Source organism: Schistocerca nitens, chromosome 11 (genome assembly GCF_023898315.1).
Source record: "Schistocerca nitens isolate TAMUIC-IGC-003100 chromosome 11, iqSchNite1.1, whole genome shotgun sequence".
NCBI lineage: Eukaryota > Metazoa > Arthropoda > Insecta > Orthoptera > Acrididae > Schistocerca > Schistocerca nitens.
Genome location: NC_064624.1, coordinates 183243283 through 183261943, shown reverse-complemented (window position 1 = coordinate 183261943; position 18661 = coordinate 183243283). Strand labels below are relative to the sequence as shown.

The 18661-nt window shown below is 38.3% G+C and overlaps 1 protein-coding gene across 1 annotated transcript in view; it reads right to left on the bottom strand.

Annotated features, from left to right (window-relative positions):
• Positions 1–1114: 1114 nt before the first annotated feature.
• LOC126213013 (coiled-coil domain-containing protein AGAP005037-like) overlaps positions 1115–18661 on the bottom strand; it is a 257242-nt gene continuing 239695 nt past the window's right edge. The window contains exon 16 of the mRNA XM_049940574.1: positions 1115–7320. Within this exon, the coding sequence (XP_049796531.1) occupies positions 6034–7320 (1287 nt within the window). The 3' untranslated portion in view covers positions 1115–6033. The remainder of the gene's footprint in view (positions 7321–18661) is intronic.

Here is an 18661-nt window from a genome sequence, read left to right as displayed (position 1 = left end):
AAACCATTCCTGTTACATATTAAATATCAGTGGAAAAAGTAGAAAGCACAATGGTGACAAACGCACTTTCACAAAAAAAGAGAATATCTAAATGAACCGTCAAGTACTGAACAGCACTGATAATATATCTGAGACAATCAGTGATATACTCTCCAATATTTGAAAGACAGTTGTAATATACTGACATGAAAACATGAACACAAACACATTACTTGTTTCATTAAGAAAGAATACAAACAGGGGTGGCTGTTCAGTTATAATATCATCATCCCAAACTTTATTACACTGGTCTTTTTTTTCTTTAGTTTTAGCACTAGGAAAAACCATAACTTCATTTGGCCACTGGGATTCTAACAAGACAAATTTAATACTTAAGAAATTCACTTTTATTGCAGGAACTCTTGTGTTTCTTTTTTTTGTAGTAAATACACTTATACATTTCTTTTCTGAGTATACATGGTGTTAGGGGGCTACAACATCACTGAAACCAATATTTTAAGTGTACAATTAAAAACTTTGTATAGAAGTTGCATTATGCTTCAGGATTTAATTTTTGCTTTTATTATCACCTGATACATGGAAGCATTTTCTTTTCCCGAGGGAAACTGCGAACTACTAGTTTTAATGTTGTTCACTGCAGGTACCTAATACCCTTTATGGTCTGAACAAAGCGCATTTGTTAGTCAGTATATCCTACTCCAAAAATAAGGCAACAAAAATATTCACAGGAAAGTTCCACTTCTGCTTGGTCAGCAGGAGGAATTAATTTGTTTCACAATTTTATTCATCAGCTCAAGCAAGTTGCAACTTTCATTTTCACTGTAAGAAGTACCTGCACTGAAATGGTTTACTTTATACTCAGTGTAAAGAAATCACTGCAGTCTGCCGATCAAAGATAGGTCCAACGCAATTCCAAATTAAGTACATTGTGATAATAGTGACAAACTAACCTGAACAAAATACAAGCAAAAATGTTGATTTACTATACCCACATAGAGCATTCAATGTAGAAGAGAAACATGATTAAAAATAAGACAAAAAAAATTTCAGTGTTACAAAATAAATAAATAAATAAAGGCTGTTCATGTATAACAAAAAAGGTGAGACCAGAAAATTATTTGGGACATCCTTTCATTTGTGATCACGTGCACATGGAATAAAAATTAGTACATTTCTGCAATGGCAAGAAACATGTATGTTCTGAAATAGTTGTGAATTACTGCTGGAGTAAAATAGGATCACACTTTCATGTATAGAGCAGTTTATGGTTATTGAGCAAATGTTCTCATAGTATCCATGATCCTCACAATCAAATTCCAGAAAGTAATATCAGTGCGGAGTAACTGCAGATCCCTTTACCATAAGTTCTATGTTCACTATTTTTAATCAAATGCTTCACATAAGATACGAAGTATACCTCCGAGATTGGTATTAAAACACGATTACACACAGTTTATGCTCTCTCAGGAGGTGAAACCTACAGAAATAGTTTCTTTTTCAAATCCTTTCAAACAAAATACGAAAGGTCACTGAAATAATTACGTAAAAAGAGCAGTCAGATCTAATTTGGTGTATTAGGTGTTGTGTTTATTTAATTCAAAACACATTTTAATAAATGGCAGTTTATGTAACTCTCTTCCTTTACTTTTAAATATTTAAACTAGATGAGAACTTACGTTCTTATGTCACTGACACACTTGTGGAATGCCACAACTTTTCAGTTTCTGAGAAATCCTGACAAAGGACACACCCATGCGACACATTTTCTCACAAATGATGTGGTAAGGCAAGTTCCTCAATTACATTTTCAGTAACTGATGGCAGCTGTCATCAGTTCAGTTTCATAATAGAGTCTTTTTTCAGACTATAAGCTCACTGAGCCTTCCCATATTTTTATGTCCACTTGAGCAACATGAAAAAGATGTGTACTTTTATAGCCGGTTACAAGAGAAACGAACAAAACTTTATGACAGATGGAATACACTTATGAGACCTCAGATTACAACAATACAAAAATTAAGCATGTTTAAATTTATTTGTGTCTATGGCTTTGTCCTGCAGCCCTGATAATATATACATAATGACTAAATGTATTTTCAACCATAACCTACAAGACATTGTTATAAGTTTAAGGATAATAATCGATTTATTTCATAACATCCTATGGCCATGGGCATCCTACTTTCAACACAATCACCTTAGCCTGGACAGCAAATTTAAAAGCAATTTACTTTCAGCATCCCACCAGAATCTGCATGAAATCACTTAAGTACAATTCATATCATATTCTTCTGCCAAAGCAAAATCACTTCATACAATTTCTTTCAGTAATAACACTTATTTTTTTCCTCATCTTTGGTTATAATTTAATCACACAATATTTACAATGGAAAGAAGTAGGGAGCAGAATGGGATGGGGAGTGTGAAGTCAACAATTCATTTGTTGTCCCAGTTTCCTGACTGCCAGTTTTTACCGTAATCCCCTGCCAATTATGTTGTGGATTGTAGCAACTATAACACCCTGAACATAGTTAAATAGTTGCCTTTCATATCACTTGACTGAAGGACTACCAATAGTAAATATTACATCATCTTACACAGAAAGAAACATGAGATAGTTGGCACAGTTCTATTTTACAGCCCTCCACCCATAATCAGGCATAACAGTTTCTTATATGGTACAGAGGTTCTAACATTTTTTGGTATTAAATGTTAATGTAAAACAAAGCAGATATTTTCCTGTCTTTCCAGGTGATATATTTCTTACAAACTGCAAGCTAAACACGATGATAAATATACAGATAAAACTTCAGAGAGAATGTCAGGAAAAGAGCGATAGAAAGTGAGAGATGCCTATAATTATTATATTCATTAATTTAATATAGAGATGTACAAACATCTGAAATTTATGAGTTTCATTAAGGTGAGGCCTCCATTCACAAAATGACTCTTAATTAACAGTTGATAGTACCACAGATACTTTACTACAGAAATGGTGTTCACAAATTTACGTATTTACATCTTTGCAAAAAAGTGAAATGCCAATCCAGAGATTCTTCATGTACTGTAACAATTACTCACTGATACAATACAAGCACAGAAATTATCAACTAATAACAGTCTCATGATTTACAATTCTATCTGGGGTCACTATGCTCATTTCTGCCACATGCTTCTTAATACATTGATATGAAAAAACCTTCTATAGATACTGGTATTTAGTTCTGCAATGGTGGCTTACATTTGGAAGAAGAATGATGCATACAACAGTGGTGAGAGAATGTGAATTTGGTCTGCACAAAGCTTTATTAAGGTGATAGGCTGGTCTGCAACATTTTATTGGCCACAAACAAATCATAAAATGACACAGTCAGTAGTAGTCAGTAGCGACTTCTGGACAGACACGTGTATTTGCATTTTTCAGAAGCTCATTTGATGATATTCTTCACACCAAGGGTTGTAATGTGCCACTGAAATGAGGTAACGTGAATGCATGAAGGCAATTTGAAATAATGCATGAAGGTTACTACTTCTCACTGTTGTGACAGTGGAGGGGAAGCAAGAAAATGAAACCAGTTGCAGGTTCACAGCACTCACCTGTTAACAGCTAATACGTGACACACAGTTGATTTAGTACTGTAAGAAGACAATTAACAAAAGCATAAAATCAACAAGACAATCACTCTGCCAACAGGATACAAATCTCCAGCCTAAAATATCCTCAGAAATGACCACATAAAAATAGCTGTAGTCCTCACATTTCTTTTACAGATATTTTCTCTTCCTCACAGGATTCAATAGCAAAAACACAACCCACAGTAGTTGTGAACACCCTGAGTAGAAAATACAACACTGAAAACTAAGAAATAGTATACAAGAAACAGTCAGTTTTCCACTATGCTGTAGAATTTCAAAAGCTCAACATCTTACCACTGCAAAGTGCAACACTATAGCTATTCAGCCATCACATACTTGGAATAATCTGTTAATGTAAACAAAGATAGTGTTGTAACCATAATTACGAATTTGCAATGCATATGCTCTTTTTTTTTTTTTTAAAAAAAATGATAAACATATGAGAGAAAGCAGAACTGTGACAGAGATTGTGAGGTAGTACTGAGGGTGGGTAGGAGTGGAGAAAGTAGGATTTTGGAATGTAGTAGATGCCTTAAGAACAAGTATGATGAACCCACCATGTACAATTGACTCAAAGATACTTTAAAAAAAGGTTCTTACAGAAACCTAACAATAAAACAGAGATACATAACAAATTTGTCAATTCTGGGATTGGTCAATCTTCTTGAATTATTCCCAACACATATCATTTTGACTGCTTCTTATTCATTTATAAAGCAGTGCTTGAATACAGATAACATCACTGACCAGTTCTCAGCTTTCCTCTGTTCAAAGGGAATAACTGTAACAAAATCATTATGGCGCAAAATTAACTTTCCCTGAGTCTGTATATGCCAAGTATACAGTCGAGAAAGTGGCTGTCGTTGTAAATAATGAAATGATGATAATAATAAGAGTAAAAATTGTATCACTTATAAAGTGAGTGCAACACACTCTTTTCAAAGTGGAAAATGTTAATAGCATCTCCAGTGCTGTTAATACTTGTGTTACCAATATGGTATGCATAACGAGAGAATGTGTTTATGGTTGTTTAACAGTTGGTGCAAGAAAGACAAACTAACTGCTCTACAAGCTTTTCACATTCTGTCACCAGAAATAAAACTAAGCTTCATAGAACAGGTTACATTTCATCAGCATTAGTTCAACTGTCCATGATAGCATCTACACATATGATAGCCTGTCAGGGGTGGGATATGTTGGCTTCTTCACATTGTGTGGGATAAACTACATTAAACGAAGTAGCTTTGAATAAGGCAGCACAGACCAGTCTTAATATAGTAGTAAATTCATAGCCTGCAGACTAGAATCTATTTCTCACACTGATACTCCAAATGTGTGGCTGAGACAATAATAATAATATTTCATTTTTATAGAGGAAGATTTTCAAATCCTTTGATGATTAAAGTAGGAAGGGCTTATTTCTAGAAAACCTACAGTAATGTATTATAATTTTACAAATGACAAGAGTTCTTCTAACTGGCTTCATGATTTTACATTTTAAAAGGAAATGAGTATGTGTATGGGTATTCTGCAAGCTTCCTTAGAAAGTTATTATTGCTTCTGCTGGATTGTGAATGTGTAATGAGTCCTGATCTGTGACTAGTATAATATGTGCTTGCCAACATACATGGCAGGAAAGTTGGAAATCAAGATTATAATTGGTTGGCAATTCAAGTTACAAACTATTAAAAAGGTATAAAAAGCGATAGACTATATGGTTCAGGTAATTCACTTATAGAATTCAAGATGGTGGTGATGTTTACTATAATGCACAAAATTAACTGAGACTCAGAGCCTTGAATCATGTTACTGACCAGTTAAAAAGACTGGAACAGAAATTTCATCAAAACTAAGAACCAAAGGAAAATTAACTTGGGAAAATTTTGAATCTATTCCACTCATCACGACAGGTGGTCCTTATCAACCTGGGATCTGAGTGGCCTGCACAAGTCCACTGAATGTACTGGAACTGTAAATCCTGCATGTAACTATTGACCTGCCACACTGAATTTGTGTGTGTTAGGGAAAAAGAAATGAACAAGATGAAAATTAGAATAGGAAATATGGAAAAATAGGACTTGATGCAGATTTAAAATGTTACCACTTGCTCCAAGTAAAGACTTGTTGAAAGCAACAATCATATTCATGCTCTAATACCTGATTACCTATGGCTGGTGTTTACTCTTTGTTAATGGAGGACTGCTATGTGGCAGTGGATGATTTCACTCCTATTCTTCCCCATGAACAGCAGAGGAGAACGAATATTCAATCAGGCTTCTTAGCCATAGTGCTGCACTTTATCCATTCTATTACCTACTGTTACACATGCATTTATTTTTCATGGGTGGTAACACTAGAAATCAAGTCAGGAGGCAGCTCCAGACAGTCCCTGAGGGGTCACAGGATGTCTGTCTCGTATATTTTGCCGGTCATCGCAGGAGTCGTTGTTGTGGCTGGGGCAGCTGTCGACGGCACAGTGTCTGATGTGGAAGCTGGAGGTTTCTCCTGCTGCTGCTGCTGCTGCTGCTGCTGCTGCTGTTGTTGTTGTTGTTGTTGTTGGACACTGGTCCTGGGCTGTGGGACTGGTGTGGCAGCAGACGGAGGAGCTGAGGCGAGATGTGTGAGTGACCCGGACATGGTGGCGAGGCCGGCCCCAAGGCCCATCTTCGCGAGGAGGTTGCTCTCACTGCCTGTCTTCTTCAGGAGGAGAAGGTCAGGTGTAGCACCACCTGCAGGCGGCACGACGGCCAAGGTTGCTGCACCACCCCTCTGCAGCTGCTGCAGGCGGGCGTACTGTTCCTGCAGAGCTCGCTGCTTCCTGAGCAGCTCCTGGTGACGTTGCTCCAACAGTTCCTTCCTCCCTCGTGCTGCTACAGCTGCTGCCGCCACTTGCTGGGCCGTCTGTGGCTGCTGTGGAGTTGACTGCTGGGAGATGAGACCCTCCTGTGAGTTTACTGACTCACAGCTGGAGCTGTTGCTGGCAGGATCGAAGCGCTGCCGACCCTCAGTGGATGACGAGAGGTCCATTCCGGAATCTGGTGCCAGGGACAGGGCAGTGCCACTCCCACCTCGTGCGGGTTCCCTGAGGCTGCCCCGCCCAGGCGCACCCCTTCTCAGCGTACCTGCCGACCCCGAACTGCCGTGCTGGGCCCTCGGCGGCAGCGAGGGGCTGGTGGGCGATGCCAGAGGTGACCGTGACGATGTTCGTGGAGGAGGAGGGGGCGGAACTCGCCTGCCAGCGAGCTGCGAGAGCAGCTCTGCATTGCGTTCAGGGACAGGTGGCTTTGGAGAGACAGGAGGTGGGCGCTGTTGCTGCTGTGACAAATCTGTAAGCGTGCCTCCCATGCCCCCGGCAGATACCTGCAGCCGTGAGACGAGGCCAGACTGGCCGGTTCCGTCACCTGCACTGTCGGAGCTGCTCGGATAGGAGTGTAGTCGGCGGAGCCCTACGCCGCCTGGTGTGGACGTCAGGGAAGTGCTGGAATCGACACTACCCTTGCGTCCGGTCTCGCCGAGGCTCGAGGAGCCCACTCCTGTAGGAGGGGGCGGGCGAGCAAATGTCTGCAGTTCGTCTAGCAGAGCGTCGAGTGCGTTCTCCGGACGGGCGCGAGAGGCGTCGTCCCCGATGGCACGTCCGCCGCCGACGGTGGCCGCCATGACACCGCGCGCTGGAACGGTGCAGGCCTGCTCGTGTCGTGGGAGGAGGAGTGTGAGCAGGAGGTGGCAGTTTGTGTCGTCATGGAGAATGAGGCGATGGACAGGAGTAAAGGAGATTTTGTGAAATTGTCAAATTCAAAAGTTTGTCGGAGAAGGATTTACAGTAAATTGTAAGGGATAGGATGGGCAAAGAAGAATAGAAATAATATCAGGTTTGATTCAAGAGTGATGCAACAAATAAAAAATAGCGATTCAGTTCAGAAATAGTAAGTGGACAAAAGTTGAGAGGTTCATATTTGCAGTTTGACACAGATGACGTGAAATAGTGTGAATTGAGCATGCAGAAATAAAATAAAAAGTGACAACACTTATAGAAGAGTTATGTATTGTGAACAAAATATTTGGCAATAAATGGTTCATATTATATCAAAGAATCAGTAGATTGCAGCACAGATGAAGCAGACCGTGACAAAATGTGGCCACATAAAGGCGTGCGCAACGAAATTGTGATAATTTCAGCAAATGACCCCGTCAATTCCATTGAGCAATTGCCATCAAAGGCCAGATGAGGTTACATGTTAGTTTGTATACATATATATATTTATATATTATTCAGGCCAGTATAGAGAAATGGACAGAAATTTCATTTGCATAAAGTTTTAACAGTTATAAAAATTTAAAGATTGCCATTATACGAGTATATAAAGACAATTGACATTAATTCCAGCACCCGAAATTGAGCAATCAGATGCACCATTTTTGGTAAACCAGGCATCAATTGGTTTCACATAATAAGAAATTAAGAAATGGACGTCCATCATGCAACAGATAGGGCCCAAATCAATTCCCAATTGAGCAACCACATGTAATGATAATGTAATTGAAACAGTTCAACAAAATCAGTTTCATGAAGAAAGAGATCAAACATGATGCAAAATTGTACAGCAGAAATTAAGTAAAGTCATATTTTAATGATATTAATTTTTCCGCATTTAATTAAAATTTGTGCATAAAGTAATAGAAATTTGCAACACATTTTTTCAATATGGAGTTAGATAGCGAATTACATGACAAAATGTGATTCAAGACATAAAGTGATACGAGAATATCAGAGTCGAGTTAAATTTTGAGACAAAAGGGTGATAGATGATTGTCAGTATAAATAGTGAGGCAATATTCATAGTAATATATTCATATGAATATATAGGGATAAAAATTTTCATTTGTCAATATGTGCAATAAATTACAAGTCATTGACATAAATTATAGTGAGAGATTTGAATCAATAGTGACAACGGTAATGAATAACTCAAAGTTTGAAGGGTACACCAAAACGAGCAGTCAATTTTGGAGGTGTAAAAAGGTGTCAATAAAGACCACATTGTGGAAAAGAATAGATTAGAAGGGGAATTGAAAAAAATTGGGATGAATTAAAGTTACACCACAGTCCACCGTATAGACAATTATTGGTAGCGGTGATGGTGATGGCACCAACATTCGTCAGCAGACGAATCGTCATTGCCATCATCACAGAAATCGGCGTCACCATCAAAATGACGGTGGTTCCCATCGACATAAGGTGTCGACGGGACAGACCGTCGTCAGAGAGGCGGGGGGGTTGGTGACAGTGGGGTGGCCCACCCATCACGGTAGCGGTCGAGGGTGAGTCGCACGTGGTGGTCACAGCATTCAGCACAGTGGGGAGTCGCATCACCCGGCCACCAGTAGTGGCAGTCCGCGGATGGAGGGGGGTACACAGGGCCAGAAGGGCCAGGGGGCCACGGCCCGCACGCCCAACCACACCGCCCGCAGGGAGAGTGCAGTGATGGGTGTGGCACAAAAGTGAAAGGTGTGTGGGATGTCGATGCCATTCGGCAACAGTGAGTCCAGTGATTTAGTGTGGCAGATAAAGTTAGCAGACACATAATGAAGTTGTGGAAGGAAAAAAAAGAAAAAGAATGTCCAAATCAAAATTAATGTTCAAATGAAGTTTTCAATAACAAACAAAGAAGACAGAGGTAATGAAGTAAGTTTAATACAGAGTTTAGAAGAAGGTTCCAGAATAAGAAAAGCATTTCACACAGTAACACGGAAATATTTATTGGTATCATGAGTATTTGCAGTGGAGACAGGAAATGGAAGGAAAGTGAGAAAAAGAAGAGAGAAAAAGAAAATTATAAGATTAGCTGTGTAGGGGAAGTGTAAATTCATTTTTTTCTCTAAAAAGAAATGTACTTTTCCAAACTGATACCTCACAACATATGCTATCCATTGTGATACACACAAAAATTATTCAATTCAAAATTACTACTGACTATTAATCAATTTGCATTTTTTTCAGAAGTAAGACATTTCTATTTCCCTATAACAAAACTGCGCAGAAGAATTTCCAATACCTCAGGCAGTTTTTTAATAAAGTGGTAATTTTTCTGCCAATAAAAATGCCACACCTATACAAATATAAACAATTTTGTATGAAAAGAGAGAAAAAAGCAAAATGAAATTTTCAGTAATACCAGGCACAAAGTATCAGAGAAACTGTGAGTGCAATGGCTAGAAAAACATTACAGTCAAGTTCATGCCATAATGTAAAGTATGTATATGTAATATCTATCATGCCCGTCTGTTTAGAAAAGAATGGTGTATTCAGTGGGTTCTCATTCATTTTCTGTCCCAATATGTTTACACTTTAGCAACTTGAATTTGCCATTTTTGTGATTTTTAGATGGACTGTTACTGTTGCTGACATGGATTCTTACCTCTAGGAGTCAATGAGAAGCGGTAAGCATGAGCTGAATCTCAATAATGGCCAGTATGTTTGATCAATTAACATCTTACTGGGAAAAACTGTTGAAGAACAATTTGATTCTGGAGCACTGCAGCTGCATGCATTAATGTGTACCATAAACTAGGTCCTGGAATATGAGAACTCCATATTTCATGTCGAAAATACATCAGTAGCTCTTCCATCTATCATTTCAAGTGACGACTAATGAATTTCTTCGATGGTTTGCTTGTTCAATCATGTCAGCACCTACCATTCTTGTAGAAGAACCACTGTGTCTCCCTGACTCTCATGTGTTGACAAAAATAATTGAGTGATTTATTGTTCTGTTTACAGACATTGCATTCTCCTTTCACAAGTAAGTATTATTACAAATTTTACATTTTACTTCTCATTACTGGGGTTCACACATAACTTTAATCACTTGGACATACTGTGTAACATTAAAGTTGTTGATCTGGCATTATATGTTTATCTTCTGATGGCCTTTCTTCTCTTACTCTTTTCTTTCTGCTGTCCATTATCTCCTTATTCTACATTCATATATGCACTTTGCATCTTCTCGTTCTTTCTGATCTTGCTGATAAGGGAAGAAGGAACCTGCTGCTATCACATTTGGTGACAAACCATGGGCACTTTTATGCACCACAGTACCTTATGCATCTCTCCCTTCCTTCCTCCTCCCAGCAAGAGGAATTACACAGTGTTCTGTATGTAAACTTATTTACCTTACTTTGTATTTTATTACTAGCTGTGTAGTTTGCAGAAGAGTATAAATCTGTGAGTTTTCTCATTGCCACGAGGAGAAAAAAGTTTCAATGTCTTGTGATATGTGGCCCCCTTTTTCTGACACTGCAACATGAAAAGCTGAATTTATTTTATATGAGGTTATTCAGAAAGAAAGATCATACTCCAAAATTTTATTTTGTGCAAACTAGAGCATTAAATACATAATACCAACATCACTGTCCAGAGAAAGGTTAAAAGCTTTGAATCTTCTGCCTATATGATCTACACTCATTTCTAGGAAAAACTAAGAGGTCATTACAGAAATGATGCTTTATTGTGTCGAAAGTTTGAAACTATGAGTAAACAGTTAAGTCACAATGTCTTTCCTGACTCCAGGTTCGCAGCTACCTTGTATAACAACTTTCTGATTACTCTGAAAATTTGTTGAAAATGGTAGTGCATGCAAACCGAAAAAGTATAAGTTGTGCATCTAGATTGATTTTATCCTATTAATGGACACTTGTCTTATTGGGCTCAAATTGGAAGTTGCTTGTTTGATTTCCTATGGTGTAAAAAATTTGTATCACCATAATTTGGATGGAAAGGTGTTGGTGTAACACTTATTACCACCAGGCTTTTTGCCTGTATCCTAAGTTAACTTCCAAACTTGTTCACAGTGTCCTGTGGAGTGAGGGGAATGTGAGATTGTTGGTGGAGATCTGTCAATGGAATGGGAATGTTAAGCTCAGTGGCCTTCCTTGGTGCTTTTCAAGCAGGCTACGCCTCTCCCTTCTTCCACATAAACATCATCAACAACAACGAACATCAAACTAAATGCGTTCATTCTATTGTAAGGGACTGTAACCACAGTAAATATAGTATTTTTATATTATTATTTATTCTGTATTTGGTTATTATTTTTTAACACTGAGTCTGAACGGTCATCAATGTTAGGTCTGTGATGGGAGATAGAATAATATAGAGTAGTTGAAACAATAAGAGAAGCATATCACTGGCCCCTGAAAATGAGTCATAGAGAAGCAGTGTTCGAGCTGCCCGTTAATGGAAGACAAGAAGTCTTTACAGAGGTTTGTGACCATAATTCACTTGTTTGTCTAGATCGCACTCTATTACTTCAACGTGTTTCAGCAGACTGCCATCATCAGATCAAAACAAAATCATGACACTGTATTACATTGAATAGTGTATAATTGTATTGAGTATGACTGATGTACTATTTGGTGTAATACGATGTACAGATTCTTCAAGTTCTGATCTGACAATGGCAGCCTGCTGTTTGAAGAAATGAAGGTGTGATAAAAATGGACAATTCTTGTAGAAGTGCCTGTGTTCATAATACTGCATTTTGAACCTTGGTGCTGTGCAATCACTGAAAGGTTAGGCTTGTATGCCTATCTTACCCTCTGAAATGCAATGCTGTGAATTCATGGAAAACAGTTGTGCTTGTAAGTCTGTCTGATGAAAGGATTAATATTTGAACGTTTAATAATGGCTATAGCACAGGAGAACAACTGTCAAATTATAAAACAAAATTGCACATCTGAGTAGAGACAGATAAGCAATAATACCAATGTGGGAGTTTTAGTAGAACTTCATTGCACACACGCCACGGGATTTTATTGTGAATCTGTGTTGAGCACTGGATGATGAACAAATTAATAAAATAATGTTGACAAGCCTAGGTGTTAATGTTCCAGTATTAGAAACTTCACTATCCCAGCCATTACTCAGTTTTCAATGAGTAACCTGATGTTATGGAAGAACCATTGATTCGAGGAGGAGGAGGAGGAGGAGGAGGAGGAGGAGGAAGATATTGGTGTGTCGCCAATACATGTGAGGTGTGTCACAAGACATATGATGTCTTCTAATCTTCCATAGATTAAAAATCTAGAACATAAAAAATTTGTTCCTTTCAAGAGTCTTACATAACAAATTTGTATCTCATAGTTGTTCCATAACAAAAAAATCACATATAAAGCTGTCCTCCAAGTTTGAAACATACCTTGGTGTGGTTCTTATCCTGGAGTCTGAGTGATCTGACCTTCCTTTTTAATCTTCCTCAACAAATCCCTCTCTAATTCCCAATGAATGAACTATTAGTTCTGAAAGCTAGGATAGGGTACATATTTTTGTGTTTCCTATTGGCAGTACTGACACATTTCTCCCAAAGGTAAGTAATGGTCAGTACTTCTGCCTGATAATTTAATATATTAATTGATTAAGCTGTTGAGCATATACAAGCAGCCTAGCTCATATGTGGTAAAATATAAATGACCATTTTGATATTTGCTACGTCACACAAAATTATCATCTTTAATGCGCAAAATTTACAACTGCTCAGCTTCCAGCATTATTCCTATCTTTTGTCATTACTGAGAAATAACATTTGAAAGTCTAGTCTTTCTTTTTGAATATCCCTCTGTTTCTATGCTGGTTTCAACTGGTTACTTCCTGAATGCTACCTTAGTTATCCAGCAGATACTAGAAACATGAGGAAGTGAAGAGCATTTTTGAAACCTGTTTGATAAGTATTGAATGCATAATATTTCATTTATCTCATAAAAACAGTACTCATCATATACAAAAATGCAAAATAGTGGGTAGCTGCACAAGAACTCCCATTTTTAGACGAATTTACCACTGGTATATTAAAACAATTACCTCAGATGTCTTGTGAAGATGCGAGGGCTGCCAGTTATTTAGTTCTTGCTGCCCGAGGTAAATGCCTGCTCACCTTTGATGCCTACACCAAGAAAACAGCTGTTGAAAACATAGTTCAGATGCCTGTATTGTGCATGTTCATGTTTGACCTCCCTTTAATTTGGTGAAGCAAGCTGTTCACTGAAAGCTCGTAGCTTATAATTCTCATATTGTATTAACCTGGGGTCCACAGTGTATATTGCGGTAAATACCAACCCGAATCTACATTCTACATTTATGTATACATGGTGCAAGCCACTGTAGAGTGTGTAGTGGAAATTACTTTGTGCCAATATTAGCCACTTTCTGCACTAATCAATTTGTATACTTGTGACAAAATTGCCTCCTTTCTTCTGAAGATGCCCGCTTACTTTCCTGAGCTTCTCTGTTACAATTATGTATGGGCTGTACTAATCTGAATATTTTCACTGTTTGCTGTCATGCCTTCTTGATAAGGAATCCAAATCGCAGATCAACATTTAAGAATTGGTAACTCAAGTGTCTCATATGGTATTTCCTATCAGTTCTTAGCATTACCCCTGATTATCTGAGCAGTGTCATGAGCTTCCAGATGTTGATCACAAACCATGTAATCAGATACTAAAAGGTTCTCTTTCTTTGCAATGTTCACACTCATTCTAAAATGGAGCCTGTTTTTTTGTCTTGTACTGGAATGCTTTGATATGAATTTTAAATTGAGTTTATCCTTTAAAGAGTTAAGTCCTTTTTGGAAGCATTTGGAATGAAAGGCATTTTTAACTAGAGCATATCACTGGGAGTAATTTGCAAAGGAAAAACTACATATCCATATGAAAATTCCAACTGGTCAATAATATAAAGCTGAAGAAACTGAAGATAAAAATCACAATCTTGGTAGTGAAAGAAAATTTTGCAGTGTTGCTCAATGTTCAACAGCAGAAAGTTCATTTTTAGTTTTTTGTTTGAATGTACTTAATTAATTATATAATTCTATACTCATCTAGTTGTACTTCTTAGAGGGCACTTCCACAGCTTCCAATGTTCCTCAGAAAGAAGTGTACAGCCACATCCTGCCTTTGGTATCAATATATTGTAACCATCAAGGCATTTGAAAAGTCCTACACTGGAGACAATATCACAGTATTTGTCCATAGACACCTTTGTGAATATTTAAAAATATTACAGATATGATCGGCATAAGTCGTGCCAAATAAAGACAAGCCATATTATGCATCTTCAAACTGTACAACAGAAATCTGCCCCCCCCCCCCCACCCAATATGAAGCATAATTTATTGGATTTATTTAAGATCAGTGAATGTCAGGCCTTTTTAGCAGATTCTGTGAAAAACATCTACATCTACATCCATACTCTGCAAGCCACCTGACGGTGTGTGGCGGAGGGTACCCTGAGTACCTCTATCGGTTCTCCCTTCCATTCCAGTCTCGTATTGTTCGTGGAAAGAAGGATTGTCGATATGCTTCTGTGTGGGCTCTAATCTCTCTGATTTTATCCTCATGATCTCTTCGCGAGATATACGTAGGAGGGAGCAATATACTGCTGGACTCTTCGGTGAAGGTATGTTCTCGAAACTTCAGCAAAAGCCCGTACCGAGCTACTGAGCATCTCTCCTGCAGAGTCTTCCACTGGAGTTTATCTATCATCTCCGTAATGCTTTTGTGATTACTAAATGATCCTGTAACGAAGCACGCTGCACTCCGTTGGATCTTCTCTATCTCTTCTATCAACCCTATCTGGTACGGATCCCATACCGCTGAGCAGTATTCAAGCAGTGGGCGAACAAGCGTACTGTAACCTACTTCCTTTGTTTTCGGATTGCATTTCCTTAGGATTCTTCCAATGAATCTCAGTCTGGCATCTGCTTTTCCGACGATCAACTTTATGTGATCATTCCATTTTAAATCACTCCTAATGTGTACTCCCAGATAATTTATGGAATTAACTGCTTCCAGTTGCTGACCTGCTATTTTGTAGCTAAATGATAAGGGAACTATCTTTCTATGTATTCGCAGCACATTACACTTGTCTACATTGAGATTCAATTGCCATTCCCTGCACCATGCGTCAATTCGCTGCAGATCCTCCTGCATTTCAGTACAATTTTCCATTGTTACAACCTCTCGATACACCACAGCATCATCTGCAAAAAGCCTCAGTGAACTTCCGATGTCATCCACCAGGTCATTTATGTATATTGTGAACAGCAACGGTCGCATGACACTCCCCTGTGGCACACCTGAAATCACTTTTACTTCGGAAGACTTCTCTCCATTGAGAATGACATGCTGCGTTCTGTTACCTAGGAACTCCTCAATCCAATCACACAATTGGTCTGATAGTCCATATGCTCTTACTTTGTTCATTAAATGACTGTGGGGAACTGTATCAAACGCCTTGCGGAAGTCAAGAAACACGACATCTACCTGGGAACCCGTGTCTATGGCCCTCTGAGTCTCGTGGACGAATAGCGCGAGCTGGGTTTCACACGACCGTCTTTTTCGAGACCCATGCTGATTCCTACAGAGTAGATTTCTAGTCTCCAGGAAAGTCATTATACTCGAACATAATACGTGTTCCAAAATTCTACAACTGATCGACGTTAGAGATATAGGTCTATAGTTCTGCACATCTGTTCGACGTCCCTTCTTGAAAACGGGGATGACCTGTGCCCTTTTCCAACCCTTTGGAACGCTACGCTCTTCTAGAGACCTACGGTACACCACTGCAAGAAGGGGGGCAAGTTCCTTCGCGTACTCTGTGTAAAATCGAACTGGTATCCCATCAGGTCCAGCGGCCTTTCCTCTTTTGAGCGATTTTAATTGTTTCTCTATCCCTCTGTCGTCTATTTCGATATCTACCATTTTGTCATCTGTGCGACAATCTAGAGAAGGAACTACAGTGCAGTCTTCCATAAATTTGGTGTACAAGTCAGCTTTTGATATGGATGTGCTATGTACCTACACTTTATAAGCCGAGTTCTTCATACCTTTAACTGTCCTGCACATTCTGTATCTGAAGCTGAAGTTAAGAATTTCGTGGTACCTGCCTTATGAATATGGAGGACAACCTAATACCAATTTCCTGGCTTTTTAGTGTACCTTATGGTTCCCCAGTTATCCCATCTAAAGGTTCAATCTGCGTCTGTTGGGTTCGCATCCAGAATCCTTGGAATGAGATCTCAACACACTACACTTTCTGAGTGCTTTATGGATGTAACTCTTGTACTGTATCCCAGATTCAAATACCTCTTGTAGCACAGAAAAGAAACAGTTTTGTTATGAGATGATAAAAATGTCATATGGGTAACTCGCCCCCATGAAGTGTCGTTAAATTGGCAGTCCTCAATAAATGCATAACATTTAATCTGCTTTCTCAACATCATTCTTCATAATAAGGTTTTTAATGTTCATCCATTTTATATTATTGCTCAGAATGCTTTTCTTCTCACATCCATGAGTAGTTTGTGGATTTCCCTCTGAGCATTATCATAAGAATGATCTCTCATTTCCCCCTTGCATACAGTGTCCAGAAAACAGCTTTACATCAACCACTTGAATTGTTTCTGAAATGCCTGTTGCAAATTAATGTTGTTTATACTTAAGTCAGTGCAGTTCACAGTGACATACAGCCATAAGGTTGATATGAAATATAGCCTGTGGGAAACTAACTTATTGTAATCATGTTATAGGAAAGTTCTTGTGGAATGTAAATACTTTAAGATTAATGGATACCACTCATCGAAAGCAGAAAGACAGAATTGTCAATAGGCTAGGCACACACACAAAAGAAAAATAAATTGCTATCTTTCAAAGTTATTCTTTGACAAGCTATAGTAAAATGCAATGCGCACACACACACACACACACACACACACACACACACACACACAAAACCTACTTATGCCCCTACACTCTAGCAGGCACCATGATGTAAGTGCATAGGCACTGAGTGTGTGTGTGTGTGTGTGTGTGTGTGTGTGTGTGTTGTAGACTAACTTGTCAGAAGATAACTCTAAAATCCAGCACATTTTCATTCTCTTGTGTGTGCCCAAGAACAACTCAACACTTCCACATTTCAGTGAGTGGTCTCCGTTAATCCTGGAGTACTTACTGTAATTAGGTTCCTTCAATTTTCTGGGTATAGTAATATTTCCTACATATTTTCTAATTAAAAATTTTTACAAATAACTCTTGGCACTTATGACATCAATAGCTTCATGCTGTTATAGAAATTCACACTTCAATTTTGAACTCACACACAGTTAAAACATTTGGTACAGGTAACCCATCATTTCCTGAGTTAACTGATCTTTCAGGTACATTAGTAGTACCAATTTGTGAGCTGGAGGAAGATGTGTTTCACATAGTAACAAAATGCTCTCTTGTAATGAAGCACTATCTGTGACTGGTGTTTGAATTCAGACTAAGTGCTTTTGTGCAAGTAGAATGAGAATACCGAGTTTTTGTTAAATGTAACATGCTGGGTACAGAACAGCCACAAAACAGAACAGAATTAGCAAGGCTTGCTCCACAACTGTAGTAAAGACACTAAAACTGTTTAATCAGGGAGAATGGGCCTAGAAAACCAGAACAAAAACAGGAAGCAACAAAAATAAGGGAAAGTAAACTTGAACATGCACAAAACAAACTCTACTGTTACACTACAACAATTATAAAGGAAAACATTAGCTGCAGTCATAAAGACAGTCATCGCTACACCCTATTGAACATGCTGGAAAAAAAAAGACAAGCAGAGAAAAAATTGAGAACACAAAATTCAAACAACAAGTACGTGATTTCATGGTAAAACTCAATAAACAGCATTTACAACTACAATTAACTATGAGGAGTTAAGGTTAAAATTACATCAAATCATAAAATAAATTGTGCATTTCTAAATTGTAAGTAATTAAAAATCTTGCCTTTGCACTATTAAAAAGTGGGAATACAGATTCTATAATATGATGAACTGAATGGTAGCACACGTACAGCTTTTGGATGAGATGAAAAACAACAGCCATTAAGCCACTCTCTCTTTTTTCCTATTTGCAATAGTTCACATAAGTTATATGCCAGTGTAACAATTCAAACTATTACTCAAAGGTTTACATAAACATAATCTATACTTTCCTTT